General features: G+C 39.3%; 1 protein-coding gene across 2 annotated transcripts in view; it reads left to right on the top strand.

Annotated features, from left to right (window-relative positions):
• Window positions 1-14,178, top strand: part of SPIDR (scaffold protein involved in DNA repair) — a 195,889-nt gene that overhangs the window by 113,985 nt on the left and 67,726 nt on the right. For both annotated transcript variants that reach the window (XR_005626834.1, XM_039702841.1), the window contains exon 9: window positions 13,294-13,504. Coding sequence is in view for 1 of the 2 variants with exons in the window: in XM_039702841.1 (XP_039558775.1) it covers window positions 13,294-13,504 (211 nt within the window). In the remaining variant the exon portion in view is untranslated. The remainder of the gene's footprint in view (window positions 1-13,293; window positions 13,505-14,178) is intronic.

Genomic DNA, 14,178 nt, shown 5'->3' with positions numbered 1-14,178 from the left:
GTGGAATATTTTCCATATTGAGCATGACAATACCATGGCTGCACATGCCTGTGGTGTTTATCCCACTGGCCTTCATCTGAGCTGCATTTTCCATGTATAGGTTTCCCATGCATGCATCAGCACAGAACTGGATTATGTTTTTTCACTGGGGAACCAGACAATGCTCATAAGACTCAGTGTTGAAACTTTTTTGTCATCCTAGGGGGACTGTTCTTTCTGGAAGTGCCATCCTTTTCCTGGCTCTGGGGAGAAAAGGGTGAAAATTTCAGTGCTCAGGGGCATCTTGAGTGGGGCCATGAGCTCTCAGCCACAGAGTCTGGTTTTGTGGCTGTGTCTCTTCAGCTGGCACTTAATCATAACACTGTTAATTTTAATTCTGCCTTTGAGATCCAGCACCACATGGTGATATTGGGTTGTTGATGGAATACTGAGAGACAGCAAAACAGCTGGCAAGAATATTTCTGGGAAGAAAGAAAAAATAGTGAGAACAAAACAGAAAATGAAAGCAGTATTGAAAAGTGGGTCTGTGTTTAGGTGGATTTTTAATTTTTTTTTTAATCTTCCCACCTGCAGTGTTCTCTGTAAGGCAGAGTTTCTTACGGCAGCAAAAAGATATTATTACCCTTTCAGAAAGGGTAACTTTCTTGATAAAGTCCAAGACTAGGTGCAGTGGAAGCATGATAGAGGCTCACCCTTACAGAAGATAATAGAAGTGAGCACAGAGGCAAAGTGTTTGCTTAAAATTTTGTCAGCCATTCATTCTGCTGCTTGAATCACTAACTTGGAATATTCTTTTGCTATGTTTTCTCATCTAGCATAGTCCTTTTTCCTGTCTAAGCCTACTCGAAGTTATAGCTACCTGTGCTTTCCATGTGGACCTTGTTAACATTACAATTTTATTAAAATGCAACAGCAATTTGTATGCAGCTGTATTATCTAAACAGAAGTAAACCAACAAAATCACATAAGTACATCTTTTGTAATGGATATGTGATTTTACTGCATTTTAAAAATTGTTTGGTGGCTGTTAGACAGGGCTTTTGCTGATTTAAGAACCTGAAAAAGGTAGTTTGGAAAAACTTTACAAATGACTGCTAAGCTGCCACAGTTGTGTTTATTGTGTGTCCTCTGACAGCACAGGAGAGAAACTCCTTTTTTTAACCTTTACAGAGTAGAGTTAAATAAAAATGGCAGTCTCAGAAAAAGTTCAGAATAAAAAAGGTGAAATCTGCTTGCATCTCAAGCTTTCGACATGTTCTGTGACAAGCTTATAAAATTAGGGAGTTGTATACTCATACACCAAACTTAGGTTCATTACTGTCATTACATGATCAGTTGTGGTCATGGTCTGTGGCAGCAGGAGGTATTATACAGACCACTGGCATGACAGGATGAGCCTGAGACACAGAAAAATGCACATGATGCTTTTGACAGTCATCTTTTCTGTTAGCTTATGTCCTTACTGGTGTGGAGACAAACAGTGGTGGATGTGATGAACAGATCAGCCCTATCAGGTGAAACAATAGTTCTGCTCATCAGGGTACCCCATCTCCAGGAGTGCACATTGGGTGGGAAAGCAGAAGGACTGAACAAACACAGACTGATTCTACCCTGGATTAATCTGGCAGCCTTCAGCAAACTTTAATTCAAGGACTTCCAAGGGCAGAGGTTACATTTCTGCACTTGGCAACATTCATTTTAAAATGCACTTAGGCAAGTTTTTATGGGAAAGGCAGTAATTTAGATTCACTTTAAAATGAGTGCTCCGGTAGTGGAAACAGGATTTGAAATAAGATTCTGTAATGCTGCTTGGCTCTGCATAGCTCATTGCCCAAACAGTATCTGAATGATGAAGCTGTGTTTAAATAAGATTCTTTAAAGGATTTTCAGCCCACATGGACATGTAACCACAATGTAGAAAACAGATATGAATGTTTTGGTAGATGCTGAAAGAGGGTGGTGGTGTAGGAATTTGGAGGTCAACAATGATAAAGAAGAAATGGAAAGACAAGTGATCTGAGGATAAGGTTCTCTAAAGAAAAAAAATACTCTTTCCCCAGATTTAGGGCAGTGGAGTTTCTGCTCTGTACGTCAGTTACGCAGATGTGGGACTGTGCAAGCCAAGTCCCCTGTGTGTGCCATTCACCTCCTCAGTAGTCACCAGAGGGACTGCTGACAGTGTTAGCAGGGGATCTGACCCTCTCCTCTGGGACAGCAGCTCTGTTCTCTGGCAGGCATCCCGGGGGTGCTGGAAGGCAACGCGCTCTGCACAATCTCTCTGCCTCCTGACCAGAGACAGTCAGGGTCACAGACGTGAATATTATCTTTGTGACGCTTCAAGCAAGCAAACAGATAATATATTTTTTTAAAGGAATGTTGCATGCAGTCAGTTGAATGTAAAAATGTCATATCAGATCTCTCAAGGGCTTGTTCCCTTGAGGGGATGTTGCGCCAGCTCTCCCACCCCACCAGTACAGAGGCAAGGCAGGGAAGGGAGAGCACACACATGTGCCTGCACTTCTTCATACACACATACATATGTGTGTATGTGCACGCACATATGAGAGTCATGAGCTGGCCTCTTTTCCCTGCTTGAGTCCCTGTGTCTTCCTTCTGATGGTAACTGAGCCAGGGAACTCCTCTTTTTTCCTGTACCGTAGTCTGGGAATCATGCCCTGGACATTTTTTCAGCTGAGCACATTTACATACAGGAAATCAGCCCAGAGACTCCTCTTTCAACAGTATTTGTACTAGACAGTTTCACAGTGGTTTCAGGTATGGTTCTTTTTTTTTAACCAACTGATAGAGGGGAGAGTAAAGAACACAAGTACCTTTGTTTTAAAAACAGATGTATGAATACATGTCAAAATACAACATCCTAAATATATATACTTGTGGAACTTAAAGCAAAACTGCTCTAGTATCATTGTGTTTATATATGTTTTTTTCCATGTCCTGCTTAGTGATGCAGTTGAACAAGTTCGTTTTTATTTAGGTCCATCTTGAATTGCAGATGAATGAGAGTATGAAGCAGAGCAGCAGCATCAGGGGGAGCACTGAGGGAAGGGTGTGGCAGGGCAGCTGTGGACCACAGAGGATGCACTCTTTGGGAAAGGAGATGTAAGAGAAGCTGGCCCTTGGCCTGGATGAACAAGAAGAGGAAACTCTTTAAATAAAAGATTAAATAAATGCATAAGCAATCAGGGAGAGTCAAGCCACCACAATGGGAAAAAATAAAGAATTTCAGCTTGTATGTGAGGACCATTATCTGCTGGCACAAACTTGTTTCTTTTGGAGTGTAGAAGGTGGTTTCTTACCACTAGTGCTTCAGCTGTATTGGGAGAAAAGGCAGGTCATTTTGCTGGAACTTGATAATTTTGTCCTTTTTTTTACTTCTCTCCTGGTTTTGCCTGTGATAGCCAATGACTTGACTCGAAACCAGAGGCCATTCAGATCTTGTCTATGTCACATAAAGCCTGGGATCTTGCACAGTGATACTGTTTGCTGTTATTTTAGGTGAAGGTACGTAGAGAGTGGAAAGTATTGAAAAGAAAAGTGAAATGCATGGTGATTCTTTTATAACAAGTCAGTCAGCATTCCTTCTTTAGGTTAATATTTCTCAGGTTTTCAAATCTGGCTGCAAAATCCCTGCTTCCAAAACTCGCCTCCAAGCCTGAGAATAGGGATGGCATCCTTTGTTAAACACTATAGGATATATTTAAGCCCTCGATTAACTCATAGTTGTTTGCTTAGGAAATGTGTGTGTAGTGGAGTTGTTTCACCCTTTATTGCATAAACATTTCTCTGGACTGGCAAATTTCACTATTGTTCTTGGAATGTCATTCTCACTTTAAATGTCAGGGTTCTTGCCATGGCCAAGATGTCTGTGATGGCACACCTTCCACCTTATGTCTCTCACACCAGTTTTCTCCAAAATCTGTATATTTTCACAGGTGTTTTCCCACAACTTCAAAGACTTTGTTTCTGCTTTTTTGGCAAGGGAGGGAAGTGCAGTAGTGAGAGATACCCCTGCTCCAAAATGCTCCTCTCCTTTGGAAGTGGGTTACTTCTGCAGTGAGCTTTAACTGAAGGGGTTTGTCAGAAAACTGTCCCTTGTATGATAATAAGTCACATTGCTGTGCGGACTCTTGCCAGTTTTCACAAGTTATTGATGGTCTTTTTTTTTTGCAGGTGTGTGTGTATCAATATTGTAGAGGTTTTATTGTGATAGTGCTTCAAGCAATGACTTGAGTTGCAATTCTGTTTTCTTAGATCCCCTTAAAAAATACGGATCTCTTTCTTGTTCTGAAAAGGTTATTCTTAGGTTTTATTTTTGTAATGATATGTCTGGTGTTTCCCCACTTCTTTCAGCTTAGCTTATAATTAGTTTTGATTGATTAGTTTTATGGAGTTGTGTTCATATGACTGTGCAACATATAGAATTGTGATAGGGAAACTTGGCTTTTTGGGTTGGTAGATGTTGAAGTATTTAAAATATAATGAATAGAGGCAGAACTTTCTGATTTGGGTTGTTTTTTTTTTTTTTAAGTTTAATAATAAGGGCTTTCATCTTTCCACTATGCCTCTAAAATTTTTCTCTCTGAAGCATGAAAGACTGTTTCTTTCTAAAAATAAATATTCTTTGAAATGGAAAAGTAAACCTAGACCATGCTGGAGCTGTGTAGACGCTGAAGTCTAATGGGATCACACAAAAACAATCCAGGGGTTCATCCATCTCATTGCATTATTGATTCTGCTCTGCTGAGTCACCAGCCCTCTTACATGAATCTAAAAAAGAAATTTGGGCATATAAGAATAGTGTGATGCAGTATGAAAACTCCCCCAAATGTGATGTGATCTGGTTGCTAAGTGTCATTGCAACTATTCAGTTAAATAAAACAAGCCAAGTTATCAGTGATCTCCAGACCATCTAAGATTTCAATATTAGAATTAGAATTTTTTGCTTGTTCAGTACAATTCTATCTTTAAACTAATACAGGAGTACTAAGCTTGCTCTGGATTCAGAAAAGGAAAAAAATAACTTTAAGGAGAATGTTGAATTTAAATGTTATTTCTCAGAATGTTTTTCCTTGTTTTCACTGAGAGAGCTGTGCCACAGAATCCACCTGTGGTGATTTAATGGAGAAGATACGTGGTATTGCATAGAAGCAAAATGAAGCTCTGAAAGTTACTCTTGGGAGTGATAACTTCAAAGTACACACACTGTTGAGGGCTGTTTTCTAACCTAAAAAGAAGAAAGGTATCTTGTTTATCACATACAATCGGTGTTTCTGTGGCAGGCCAAGGCGCTGAACTTCTTCCCTTGCAGAGAAGGTTTCACTTAGGCGATGTCTACGCCAGGATGTTTCGGTAAAGAAGTTTCCACTCTGGCCACTAACATTGTTCTCTTCACTGATGTGAGTGGATTACTGCAGAAAGGACCTTGCCTAAAAGAGGTTTCTGTGCCACCTCACTTATCCACAGCACCTTTACCTTTGTTGCATGTTTGCCAGTAGTTGTTGGTGTAACCTGTTGTCTCAAATCTCCATGAGTGAAGAAAATAGAGAATTGGACACCTTCTGTACAACAGAACACATTTCCCTTCTTTTCAACTGTGTGCTGTCATCCTCACAGTCTTATGGACAGGGGAATGTCTTCATACTCTTAGTGCTCTAGAACTAGGGCTGGAGGAGGGACTCAGGCTCTCCTACTAGGAAATTGTAGGTAAATGTGAAGTGTACGTGTGAAGTGATGGACTCTAGATGGTTGGTATCCAGGAAAGTGTTTTTAGTGTTTCAATAGCTTCATTAATATGTCAGCTTAGTCTTCATTTAATGATCAGAAGAATACATGGTAAAATAAGACTTGACTAGAAATGGAGTCAAAACCATCTTGATGTCACTGTAGAAACTCATGGTGCATTTTTACATGAGGATTTCAGTCTTCCAAACCAAAGATGTGTAGCAGAAGTGGAAAAATATCAGAAGAGCAACAAGAAGAGATGTATGGAGCAGCTTCCCCGTGAGAAATGACTAGGATGACTAGGGCTCTTCACCTTGAGAAAGCAGTGGCTAGAAGAGGATGTGATAAAGGTCTGTATTAGGAAGTGCCGTCAGGAAGGATGATTGTTCACTGCCTCTTAAAAACAAGAAGTGGGGGGCAGCAATGTAACCACTAGGTGACAGATCGAAAAAATCAAAGGAAGTGGTTTCTCAGATGTGTGTAATTAGACTGTAGAGCATGGTGGATGCTGCAGGATGTTATGGATGCCGTCAATGTACAAGTGGTCAAAAACAGGCAGATAAGTTCCTGGAAGAAAAGTCTACTAAAGACTGTTAGATACAGAGATATTACTTCTGCCTTAGGAAGTCCCTAAGCTGAAAGTTTTTGGAAGTTACCAGAGAGTTTCTGAAGAACTTTCACTAGATGCTTGCATTTATTTTCGTAGTCTTCAAATATTTGCTGTTTGCTGCTCTAAGTTAGAGTGGGTGGGCTTCTGATCTCACACCAGGGCAGTAATTTTTGTTCTCTAGCACTCACCACAAGTTTTAACATGATGTCACTTTGCAGTTTGCTTGCTTCCTTTTTTTTCTGCCTTTCAGAATCCCTCTGGCATGTCCCTGGACTTTGTGGTGGCTCCCTCAGCCACCTCAAACCCTACGTGCAGTTTAGCACTGGGAACAGAGGGAAGAAGTCATCTGAATAATGAGCTCATAGCTAGTCAGACACAAGTTGATATATGGGGTAAACACACAGATTGGAATTCTTTCATAACATCTTGATTATGAAAAGATAACCATGATATTTATATCTCCCGAGTTACTTGTAACACCCTCATACTGTGGGGGGAAATGTTTTTGTTCTGTTTTTAAAGCAACATTCTCATTTAATGTTTCATTGTGTGCAGGTTTTTTAATACCAAGTGTTTTGTATCTGACTTAGGTGTTAAAAAAGTCTCGGCATCCCAGTTGAAGTAGATTTTTAGTGAATTCTCTCAGGAATATTACCCCAGTAAGCTCAAGTGATCATTCCCATGCCAGTTTGTACATAATCACAGCCTGTGAGGGGAATTTTATGTTTTGGCGGTGCCAAAGGTTAAGCCTTATCATGATGAATTTGGGTCCAGAATGCTAGCAATTTCAGGTGCTTTCTTCACAGCCAAAATAAGTGGCTGGAGAGCTTTGAGAAACTTCCCTGCTTTCCAGTCTTGGTAAAGCCTGGTATTACAGTAATTTCCTGGAGGTGGAGGAGATTTGCTTTGATATCCATCTGTGCTTTCCTACTTCAGAAGAGCTGTACATCCCCTTCAGTTAGCACACAGTGCAGCTCCCTGCAGAGGTGAGAGCACTGGGTGTGTGGTATAATAGTGCTTAATGTTAACCACAAGCTTTTTATAGCAGAGCTCTTCTTAAATGTGAACATTTCCATACAACTTTTTTTCATGCTACAGGGTGTCAGATTTCAAAAGGCAGCACTATGGCAAGCCAGTGGTTAGTTTATATGATTACTCTGAAATTAGTAAAATGATATAGTGATAAAAATGTTGGCTTTGTGCACTGTAATTTCTTCCTGGAGTGATTTCTTAGGTTTACAAGTAATTTTGTTGAAAAGTACAATAGTATTTTACAGAAAGGACTTACACTGCAATAAAAAATATTTATTTTCATTACTTATGTCGTTTTACTGATTTTCTTAGTTTGCTTTGTACTTGAGGTTCAGTGACAAATTGTAACAGACTGGGCTATAACAAATTATATATTTAACGGCTATATGTTCTTTTCTTTGTGTCTTGTATTCATGGAATGAGTCCTCAGGCAAAATATTTTTCCAGTAGGGGGACAAAACAAATATCTAACTATTCTATTCACAAATAAAATGCATCATACTTTAAAAGCAGAAATCTTAGCTTTTTATTGTTACATCTTCTGCAGACCTGCTATTCTGAAGTGTTGAAGCCACATTTCTTTGGAAATCTGACACAGCTGAGAATTGTATATTTGCCAGATGTGACTCTGGACATTGATCTGGATGGTTAGTGCTGCTTTTCCATAGGGAAAAGGGTACAATCAGCTTTGGGAACTTGTACTACAATAATCCATTGCTTTGAATAAGATAATTTCGAAGAAAGAGATACCAGCTGATTTTTGGTTTTTGTTTTTGATGTCGGGGCATGGGAAGAAGTTTTGCACTGTGAAAGTGTGAACTCAGACTTGCAGTGTCCATGCAGCGTTGCAGCGGCAGTAAGTGACGCTGATGGAGGCTCACACACAAGTCGTGAGATTACTCACTCGTGGATGAAAATTCTGTGTTTGGGCAATCTCTAGGCATGGCAGAGAGCAGGTCTGTCACAAATGGCTTGTTGATTTGGGATGTATACTGAGAAGATAGTTACTGTCCTTGGGTGATGGGTGGGCTGAGATCTGTCCAAACTTAAGGTTTTTGGGGTTTAGGGAGAATTTGTTTCTTAATTATTATCATTAGCTCAATGCTCAGGCATTTCTTGGACATTTCACAGAAAAGCATTGCAAGTGCCATGCAACCCTAAGCGAGAGGCAGCATGAGCAACTTCCTCTATATTGGATAAAACAAGTGATTCCTAGGAAGTCAGGGATGGGCCCTATATGTTGTTCCTAAGGGGAATGATTCCTCATACTTCTGGGCAACAGCATAAGGCTCTGGCAGGCTCTTGTTCTGCATGTGTTACTGCTGTGCTAGTTGATGGAAGTTAAACCTGCGTTATGCAGAAATCATTGTTCTGAGGCTTGAGAATAGCCTGTTTCATTATTACAGTGTATGTTGTAAGGGTGTTCATTTGATGCAGTGTACTCTTCATAAAAACACTCTAGGCATTGTACACTTTGTAAAAGAAAAGAAAAAAAACAGCAAAAAAAAAAAAAAGCCCAGTAAAATGCCAAGGGAGAGTGAACAAGAAAATATGTTCTCTAATTTGAAGTGATCCAGAGTCTTCTCAAGTTCATGAACCAGCAGTGCCGTTTGATGTCAGCAGAACTGAGCGGAAGCGTGTGGTTTGTGAGCTTGCTGCTGCTGTGGAGTCACAACTCCTCGCTGGCTGTGGATGGGCTGTGCAGGGCAGACCACAGTGCGAACCTGCTGATTGTTTGGCCCCAGGATTAAGACCCTGCCTCAAATGTAAATGTCAGCTCCTTTACCCAGTGCCATGCTGTACGTTCTGCTGCGTTTCGCATCTCGGATGGAGACAGACCACAATTAACGCAGAAGTGGGCAAGAACGTCTGCTGCCTACTTGGCCAGATAGCTTCCATCATAGGAGGGAGGAAGAGAAAAAGCAAGCTACGTTCTTGGACAGAGAAGCTAGCTGCTGCTGGAAAAGAAAAAAAAAAAACAATATTGCCTCATGTTCCTTTAGCATGTGACCAGTTACGGCAATTGCTGATTGTCTACATACCGGGAAAAAAATGCCCTGTAGTATAAAAAGTTCCCAGTCTCTACTTCAGGTCATTACAAAGGTCTAAAGGCAGTTATTAAGGAAGTCAATCCAACTTTTAAATAATACTTTGCTGAACAAGAAAAAATTAGAGAGGACAGGGGGATTGTTTCAGAGGGGTTTATGATCTGTACTGAGCTTTAATTTTTTCCATTGTGTTTGGATTAGCTGAATGAGATGATGTCTTTCATTCTTTGAAAACTAGCTTTTTAAACTATTATGAAGCAGATAGAAAAGAGGCAATATAAGAGAGGCCAGAGAAGACTTGCAATGCCCATTTAACACTTTGTGTGTAAGAGGATGCTGCCGTGTATTCTGTATTCTAGAATAAGGCTTCTTTTGGGTGTAGAGAATCTGCAGCTGGAACAGATGCTTAAAGTTGAGGTGATCAATTATGGTGTGTTCAGGCACAGGGGCAGCACATGTGGGGATTGCTTGGGGAAGTGATTTTTCTTTTCTCAACTCTTCCAGCATGATAGTCTTTCTTTGCCTTGGTCTGCACCTTTCAAACTGATAAAAAGAATTTAAGGTATACATGTGTCTCTAACATGATTGCCTTTGTTGCAAAGAACTGTATGAACAATATGCAATGGCAATGCAGAAATTTCTGCCGTGATGACAGTCAAAGTTCCCATTCCACAGAGCTTGCTTTTGCTGAGCAGTACTAGAAAGAATTTCTGGGAAAATAATTTTCATTCAATTAAATGATACTATTTTAATAATTCTCATATTGAAGAATAAAAATATATAAAACCTGGTAATAATGTAAATAAACAATACAATTATTCTATATATTGTATGCAAAATATAAATAATTTTCTGTTTCATATATGTACATATAGGTATAAAATGTTTCCACTTATCCATCTGCCTGTACACAAAATAGTGAGCTTATTACACACTTTTTTCTTATTTCTTTCATTTTTTGGGGGATTAATTTCTATTTGTTCCTGGTTCTTTTCATCATGAGGTATCTGTCCATTAAGAAGTAGGGAAGATTTAAGTAGATGTGTGTGAATATTCCTCTGATGTAGCTGAAAAATTACTGCTAAGTCTGTGCACATCTGTGCAGGTCTAAAACAAATGATTTCTTCAGGAGAGTGAGTGTTTTTAGTGAACAAATGGCATTTAAGAAGTGAGAGGCTTCTCCTGAAAGCATATATATATCCCCATTTTTGCTTTGTGGAAATACCAAGTAGCCAGTAGTTCATGCGCTACCCATGTAAAGCTATGATGAAATAATGAGTACTTCACCGGGAAAGCTCTTGGTGATTATAAAGGTACTCGAGACATGGAATGCATAAGCACAGCAAAACCAAGGTACACGTCATTTGGGTTGGTACCAGTAAAACCTACCTGCCTTTAAAAAAAAACAAAAAAACCTGATCACATGCCTGCTCAGGAAAATAAAAATAAAACCATAAACCTCAAAGTTTCTGCAAATGATTTGCTGCTAACGTCAGTGGTTTTTTTTAGAGAATGAGATGTTTTAGATCAAGCAAACATTCTTCTGACATTGGTGACGTAATGGTCTCGTGTTCAGAAAGATTTCCTGTTTACTTTGGATCTGAACACAGACATCTCAAGAAAGAAGGTGCTAAAATTTTCATTACACATCTGCCTATAAAGACAGCCCAAACTGTTCTGAGATCTGTAGTAAATTTATATACTTTTCTTTCTCTAGAAAAAAGAAAAATCTCGTAAATCAGAGAGTCTCAGCTTGCTGACCAATCTAATTCCTCAGTTTTAATCCTATAATGCAGAAAGTTATCGGGCAATGCCAGTTTGGCAGCCTTGTGAGCTATTTTCATGCTCTAAACTGGGAGCTTTGCTAGCAACTGCATCTGAAGTCAAGGGACTAGGTGTCCCTTAGAGATGAATTGCTGCTCCCCTAAGTCTGGGGAGCTCACAGATGGCAATAAGGCTTCTTTGTGGTGAAGTTCAGGCCTTAGTTTCATGCTGTAACTTTTCATGAATTTTCTGTTTCAAATAATAATTTCTGTGAGTGTTCACAGTAGAAGCAGCACATCTTGTTCATAATTTATATTTAAATGTATCCTTTTTCTCAGAAGGCAGAGATCATCTGGCTGTTGTTTCATTTTCCTAATTATAAAATAACAGAGATTATATTTAAAGTTTGCTGCATCTCTTCATATGCCTTTGAAAATATTAATACATTAATCTCCCTTTAGCTATCCACTCTCTAAAGAGTGAAGGAGCCTGTTGTAAAACAGACCATGGTGAAGACCTTGTATGGACTGAGATCAGAAATAAGTATATTTGAGTGCTTCCTTGATTCATTTTGCTTTTTAACTCTGTCTGGTTACATTTTGAGAAAAAGTGTCACAGATGGCAATAAGGCTTCTTTGTGGTGAAGTTCAGGCCTTAGTTTCATGCTGTAACTTTTCATGAATTTTCTGTTTCAAATAATAATTTCTGTGAGTGTTCACAGTAGAAGCAGCACATCTTGTTCATAATTTATATTTAAATGTATCCTTTTTCTCAGAAGGCAGAGATCATCTGGCTGTTGTTTCATTTTCCTAATTATAAAATAACAGAGATTAAAGCTTGCTGCATCTCTTCATATGCCTTTGAAAATATTAATACATTAATCTCCCTTTAGCTATCCACTCTCTAAAGAGTGAAGGAGCCTGTTGTAAAACAGACCATGGTGAAGACCTTGTATGGACTGAGATCAGAAATAAGTATATTTGAGTGTTTCATTGCTTCATTTTGCTTTTTAACTCTGTATGGTTATATTTTGAGAAACAATGTCACAGATGTGGAAACTTGCTTCATCTCCATAATATAACTGCTGAGCAGTCTAGAGACTGAAGTTGTGAATTCAGGTCAGCACAGCTTTGCTGCCGGGGCAGGAGGCGTTGTTTGATGCCTTGGTGATAAAAATCTAATAGAAGAAAAATACAGACTGTGGTAAAGTCACCAAGTGGATTTTGGTCTGTTCTGATGGTCTGTAGGAAATGAGATTACTGGTTGGTTTTTTTAGCTGACTTCATTAGATGTGTGTCCTGTGAGTATAAAAAGTGTACTTCTAAATGTGTGATTGTGATACCAGCATAAGAAAAACCCAACATCAGTACATGCTTTGGCATGAAATTATTGTGTGTTTAGAGATTATGCAAACATTCTCTTAACCTGGTGGGTAAGAAATTGCTGCTTGTGGAGCTGTTAGGGAATTTATATTGGCACTAGAAGCCATAACTGGATCTAGGAGAGCACATTTATGACAGTGAAAAACACACAGTCAAGATAATATACAACATATTGTAAGAAAAACATAGGATTTTGCTTTTAGAAAAATAGAGTGGGAAGGAGCAGCTTGCTGCCAGCGGTATGAGAATGGATTTGGGTTGGTGGGAAGCACTCACCAGAGGGGAATGTCCTGCAAGGGTCAGGCTGGGTCCAGTGGATCAGTGGTCTGAAGTAACACGGAGCAGGTTTAAGAGGGTCCTGGTGCTCTCAGGTCTGTGCTGACAACACGGAGACACCAAGTAGCACTTGTGTGAAGGCAGATGGGGCTCATGGGGCTTGGCAGCTCAGCTGGCTTCCAGGTGTAACTTGTCTCTGGATGCAGTGGGTCTCCAATCGCCCAGGGCTATGCCTGAGCTAAGGACGGCTGATCCAAGTCGACTCTGTCTGTGGTGTGGATAATTTGCAAATTGGATAACACCACACCTCTGCAGTGTTTTAGTGGTAACTGTAGAAAAAGGGGGACAGAAATGCAATGCAAAACACATTTTAAAATAGTGCTTGTCGGTAATTTAACTTGTAATGGATTTGATGCCACTTAAACTGGTTTTTTTCTAGGCAAAAATTGCTTCTCCAAAATGCAGATGTTCCTGTTATCATGAACACCTACTTTAGCCAGAAGGTGCTACTTGGTGAACATTCAGAAGCCAGAGAGAAGACATATGGTCTTACAAAGACGCCTATCAGGAAGAATATTATATCTTTGGCGCAGACCTTCAGACTTGATGACTTTGATGATAAGTTACACCAGGAGTCTTCAGATAATCAGGTATAGTCCATTTGGTTCACAAATAAGCACTTGGTAAGAAGTTGGTGAGCAGATGTTTGGAAGTCGTAAGAAAAACAAAAATTCTAAATTACTGACCTGTTTGGTTGCCCCTTTCATTTAGTCAAGGCTGAATAATATGCAGTGTTTACTTTAATAATATTTTCTTAGTAGAGGCTTTTGGTCCATCCAAATGCTGAACTGCTGTGAGGTTATTTTGCTGAAATCTCACTACTGTGCTAAATAGTAATTATAACTTAGTTTTTCATTGATTTTTCTCTTGTTCTTTATAGCTGAATAGCTAAAAAATAGCTGTTTTCTTCTAACTCACTCAAGATGCTATCTAAAATAAATATTCCTTTTAACTATTCCTATGTCTTAACTCATTTGCTTATCGATCCTATCCTTTCTTTAAAGCATCAATTGATAACATCACCCCCCATTTCCACCCCTTCAGTTTGTTTTCCTACTTTGACTTTATTTGTATTAAAATGACTACTGACTCTGCATTTCTGTAGCTGTGGTTGTACAAGCCGAGGTATTTTAAGAGATTTGTTTTCTTCACAGTGTGTGCCAGCACTTTCTGAAAGTAAGGCTCTTGTAAAAGCTTTATATTGGCTACCTAAATGATTCTTAATATTTGACAAGTTTGGCCCTTCGAGTTTGAAGAACCATGA

The sequence above is a fragment of the Passer montanus genome, unplaced genomic scaffold (assembly GCF_014805655.1).
Source record: "Passer montanus isolate IOZ18808 unplaced genomic scaffold, ASM1480565v1 scaffold16, whole genome shotgun sequence".
Lineage (NCBI taxonomy): Eukaryota > Metazoa > Chordata > Aves > Passeriformes > Passeridae > Passer > Passer montanus.
Note: the sequence above shows the minus strand (reverse complement) of the source record. Positions and strands in the feature narration are given on the sequence as shown.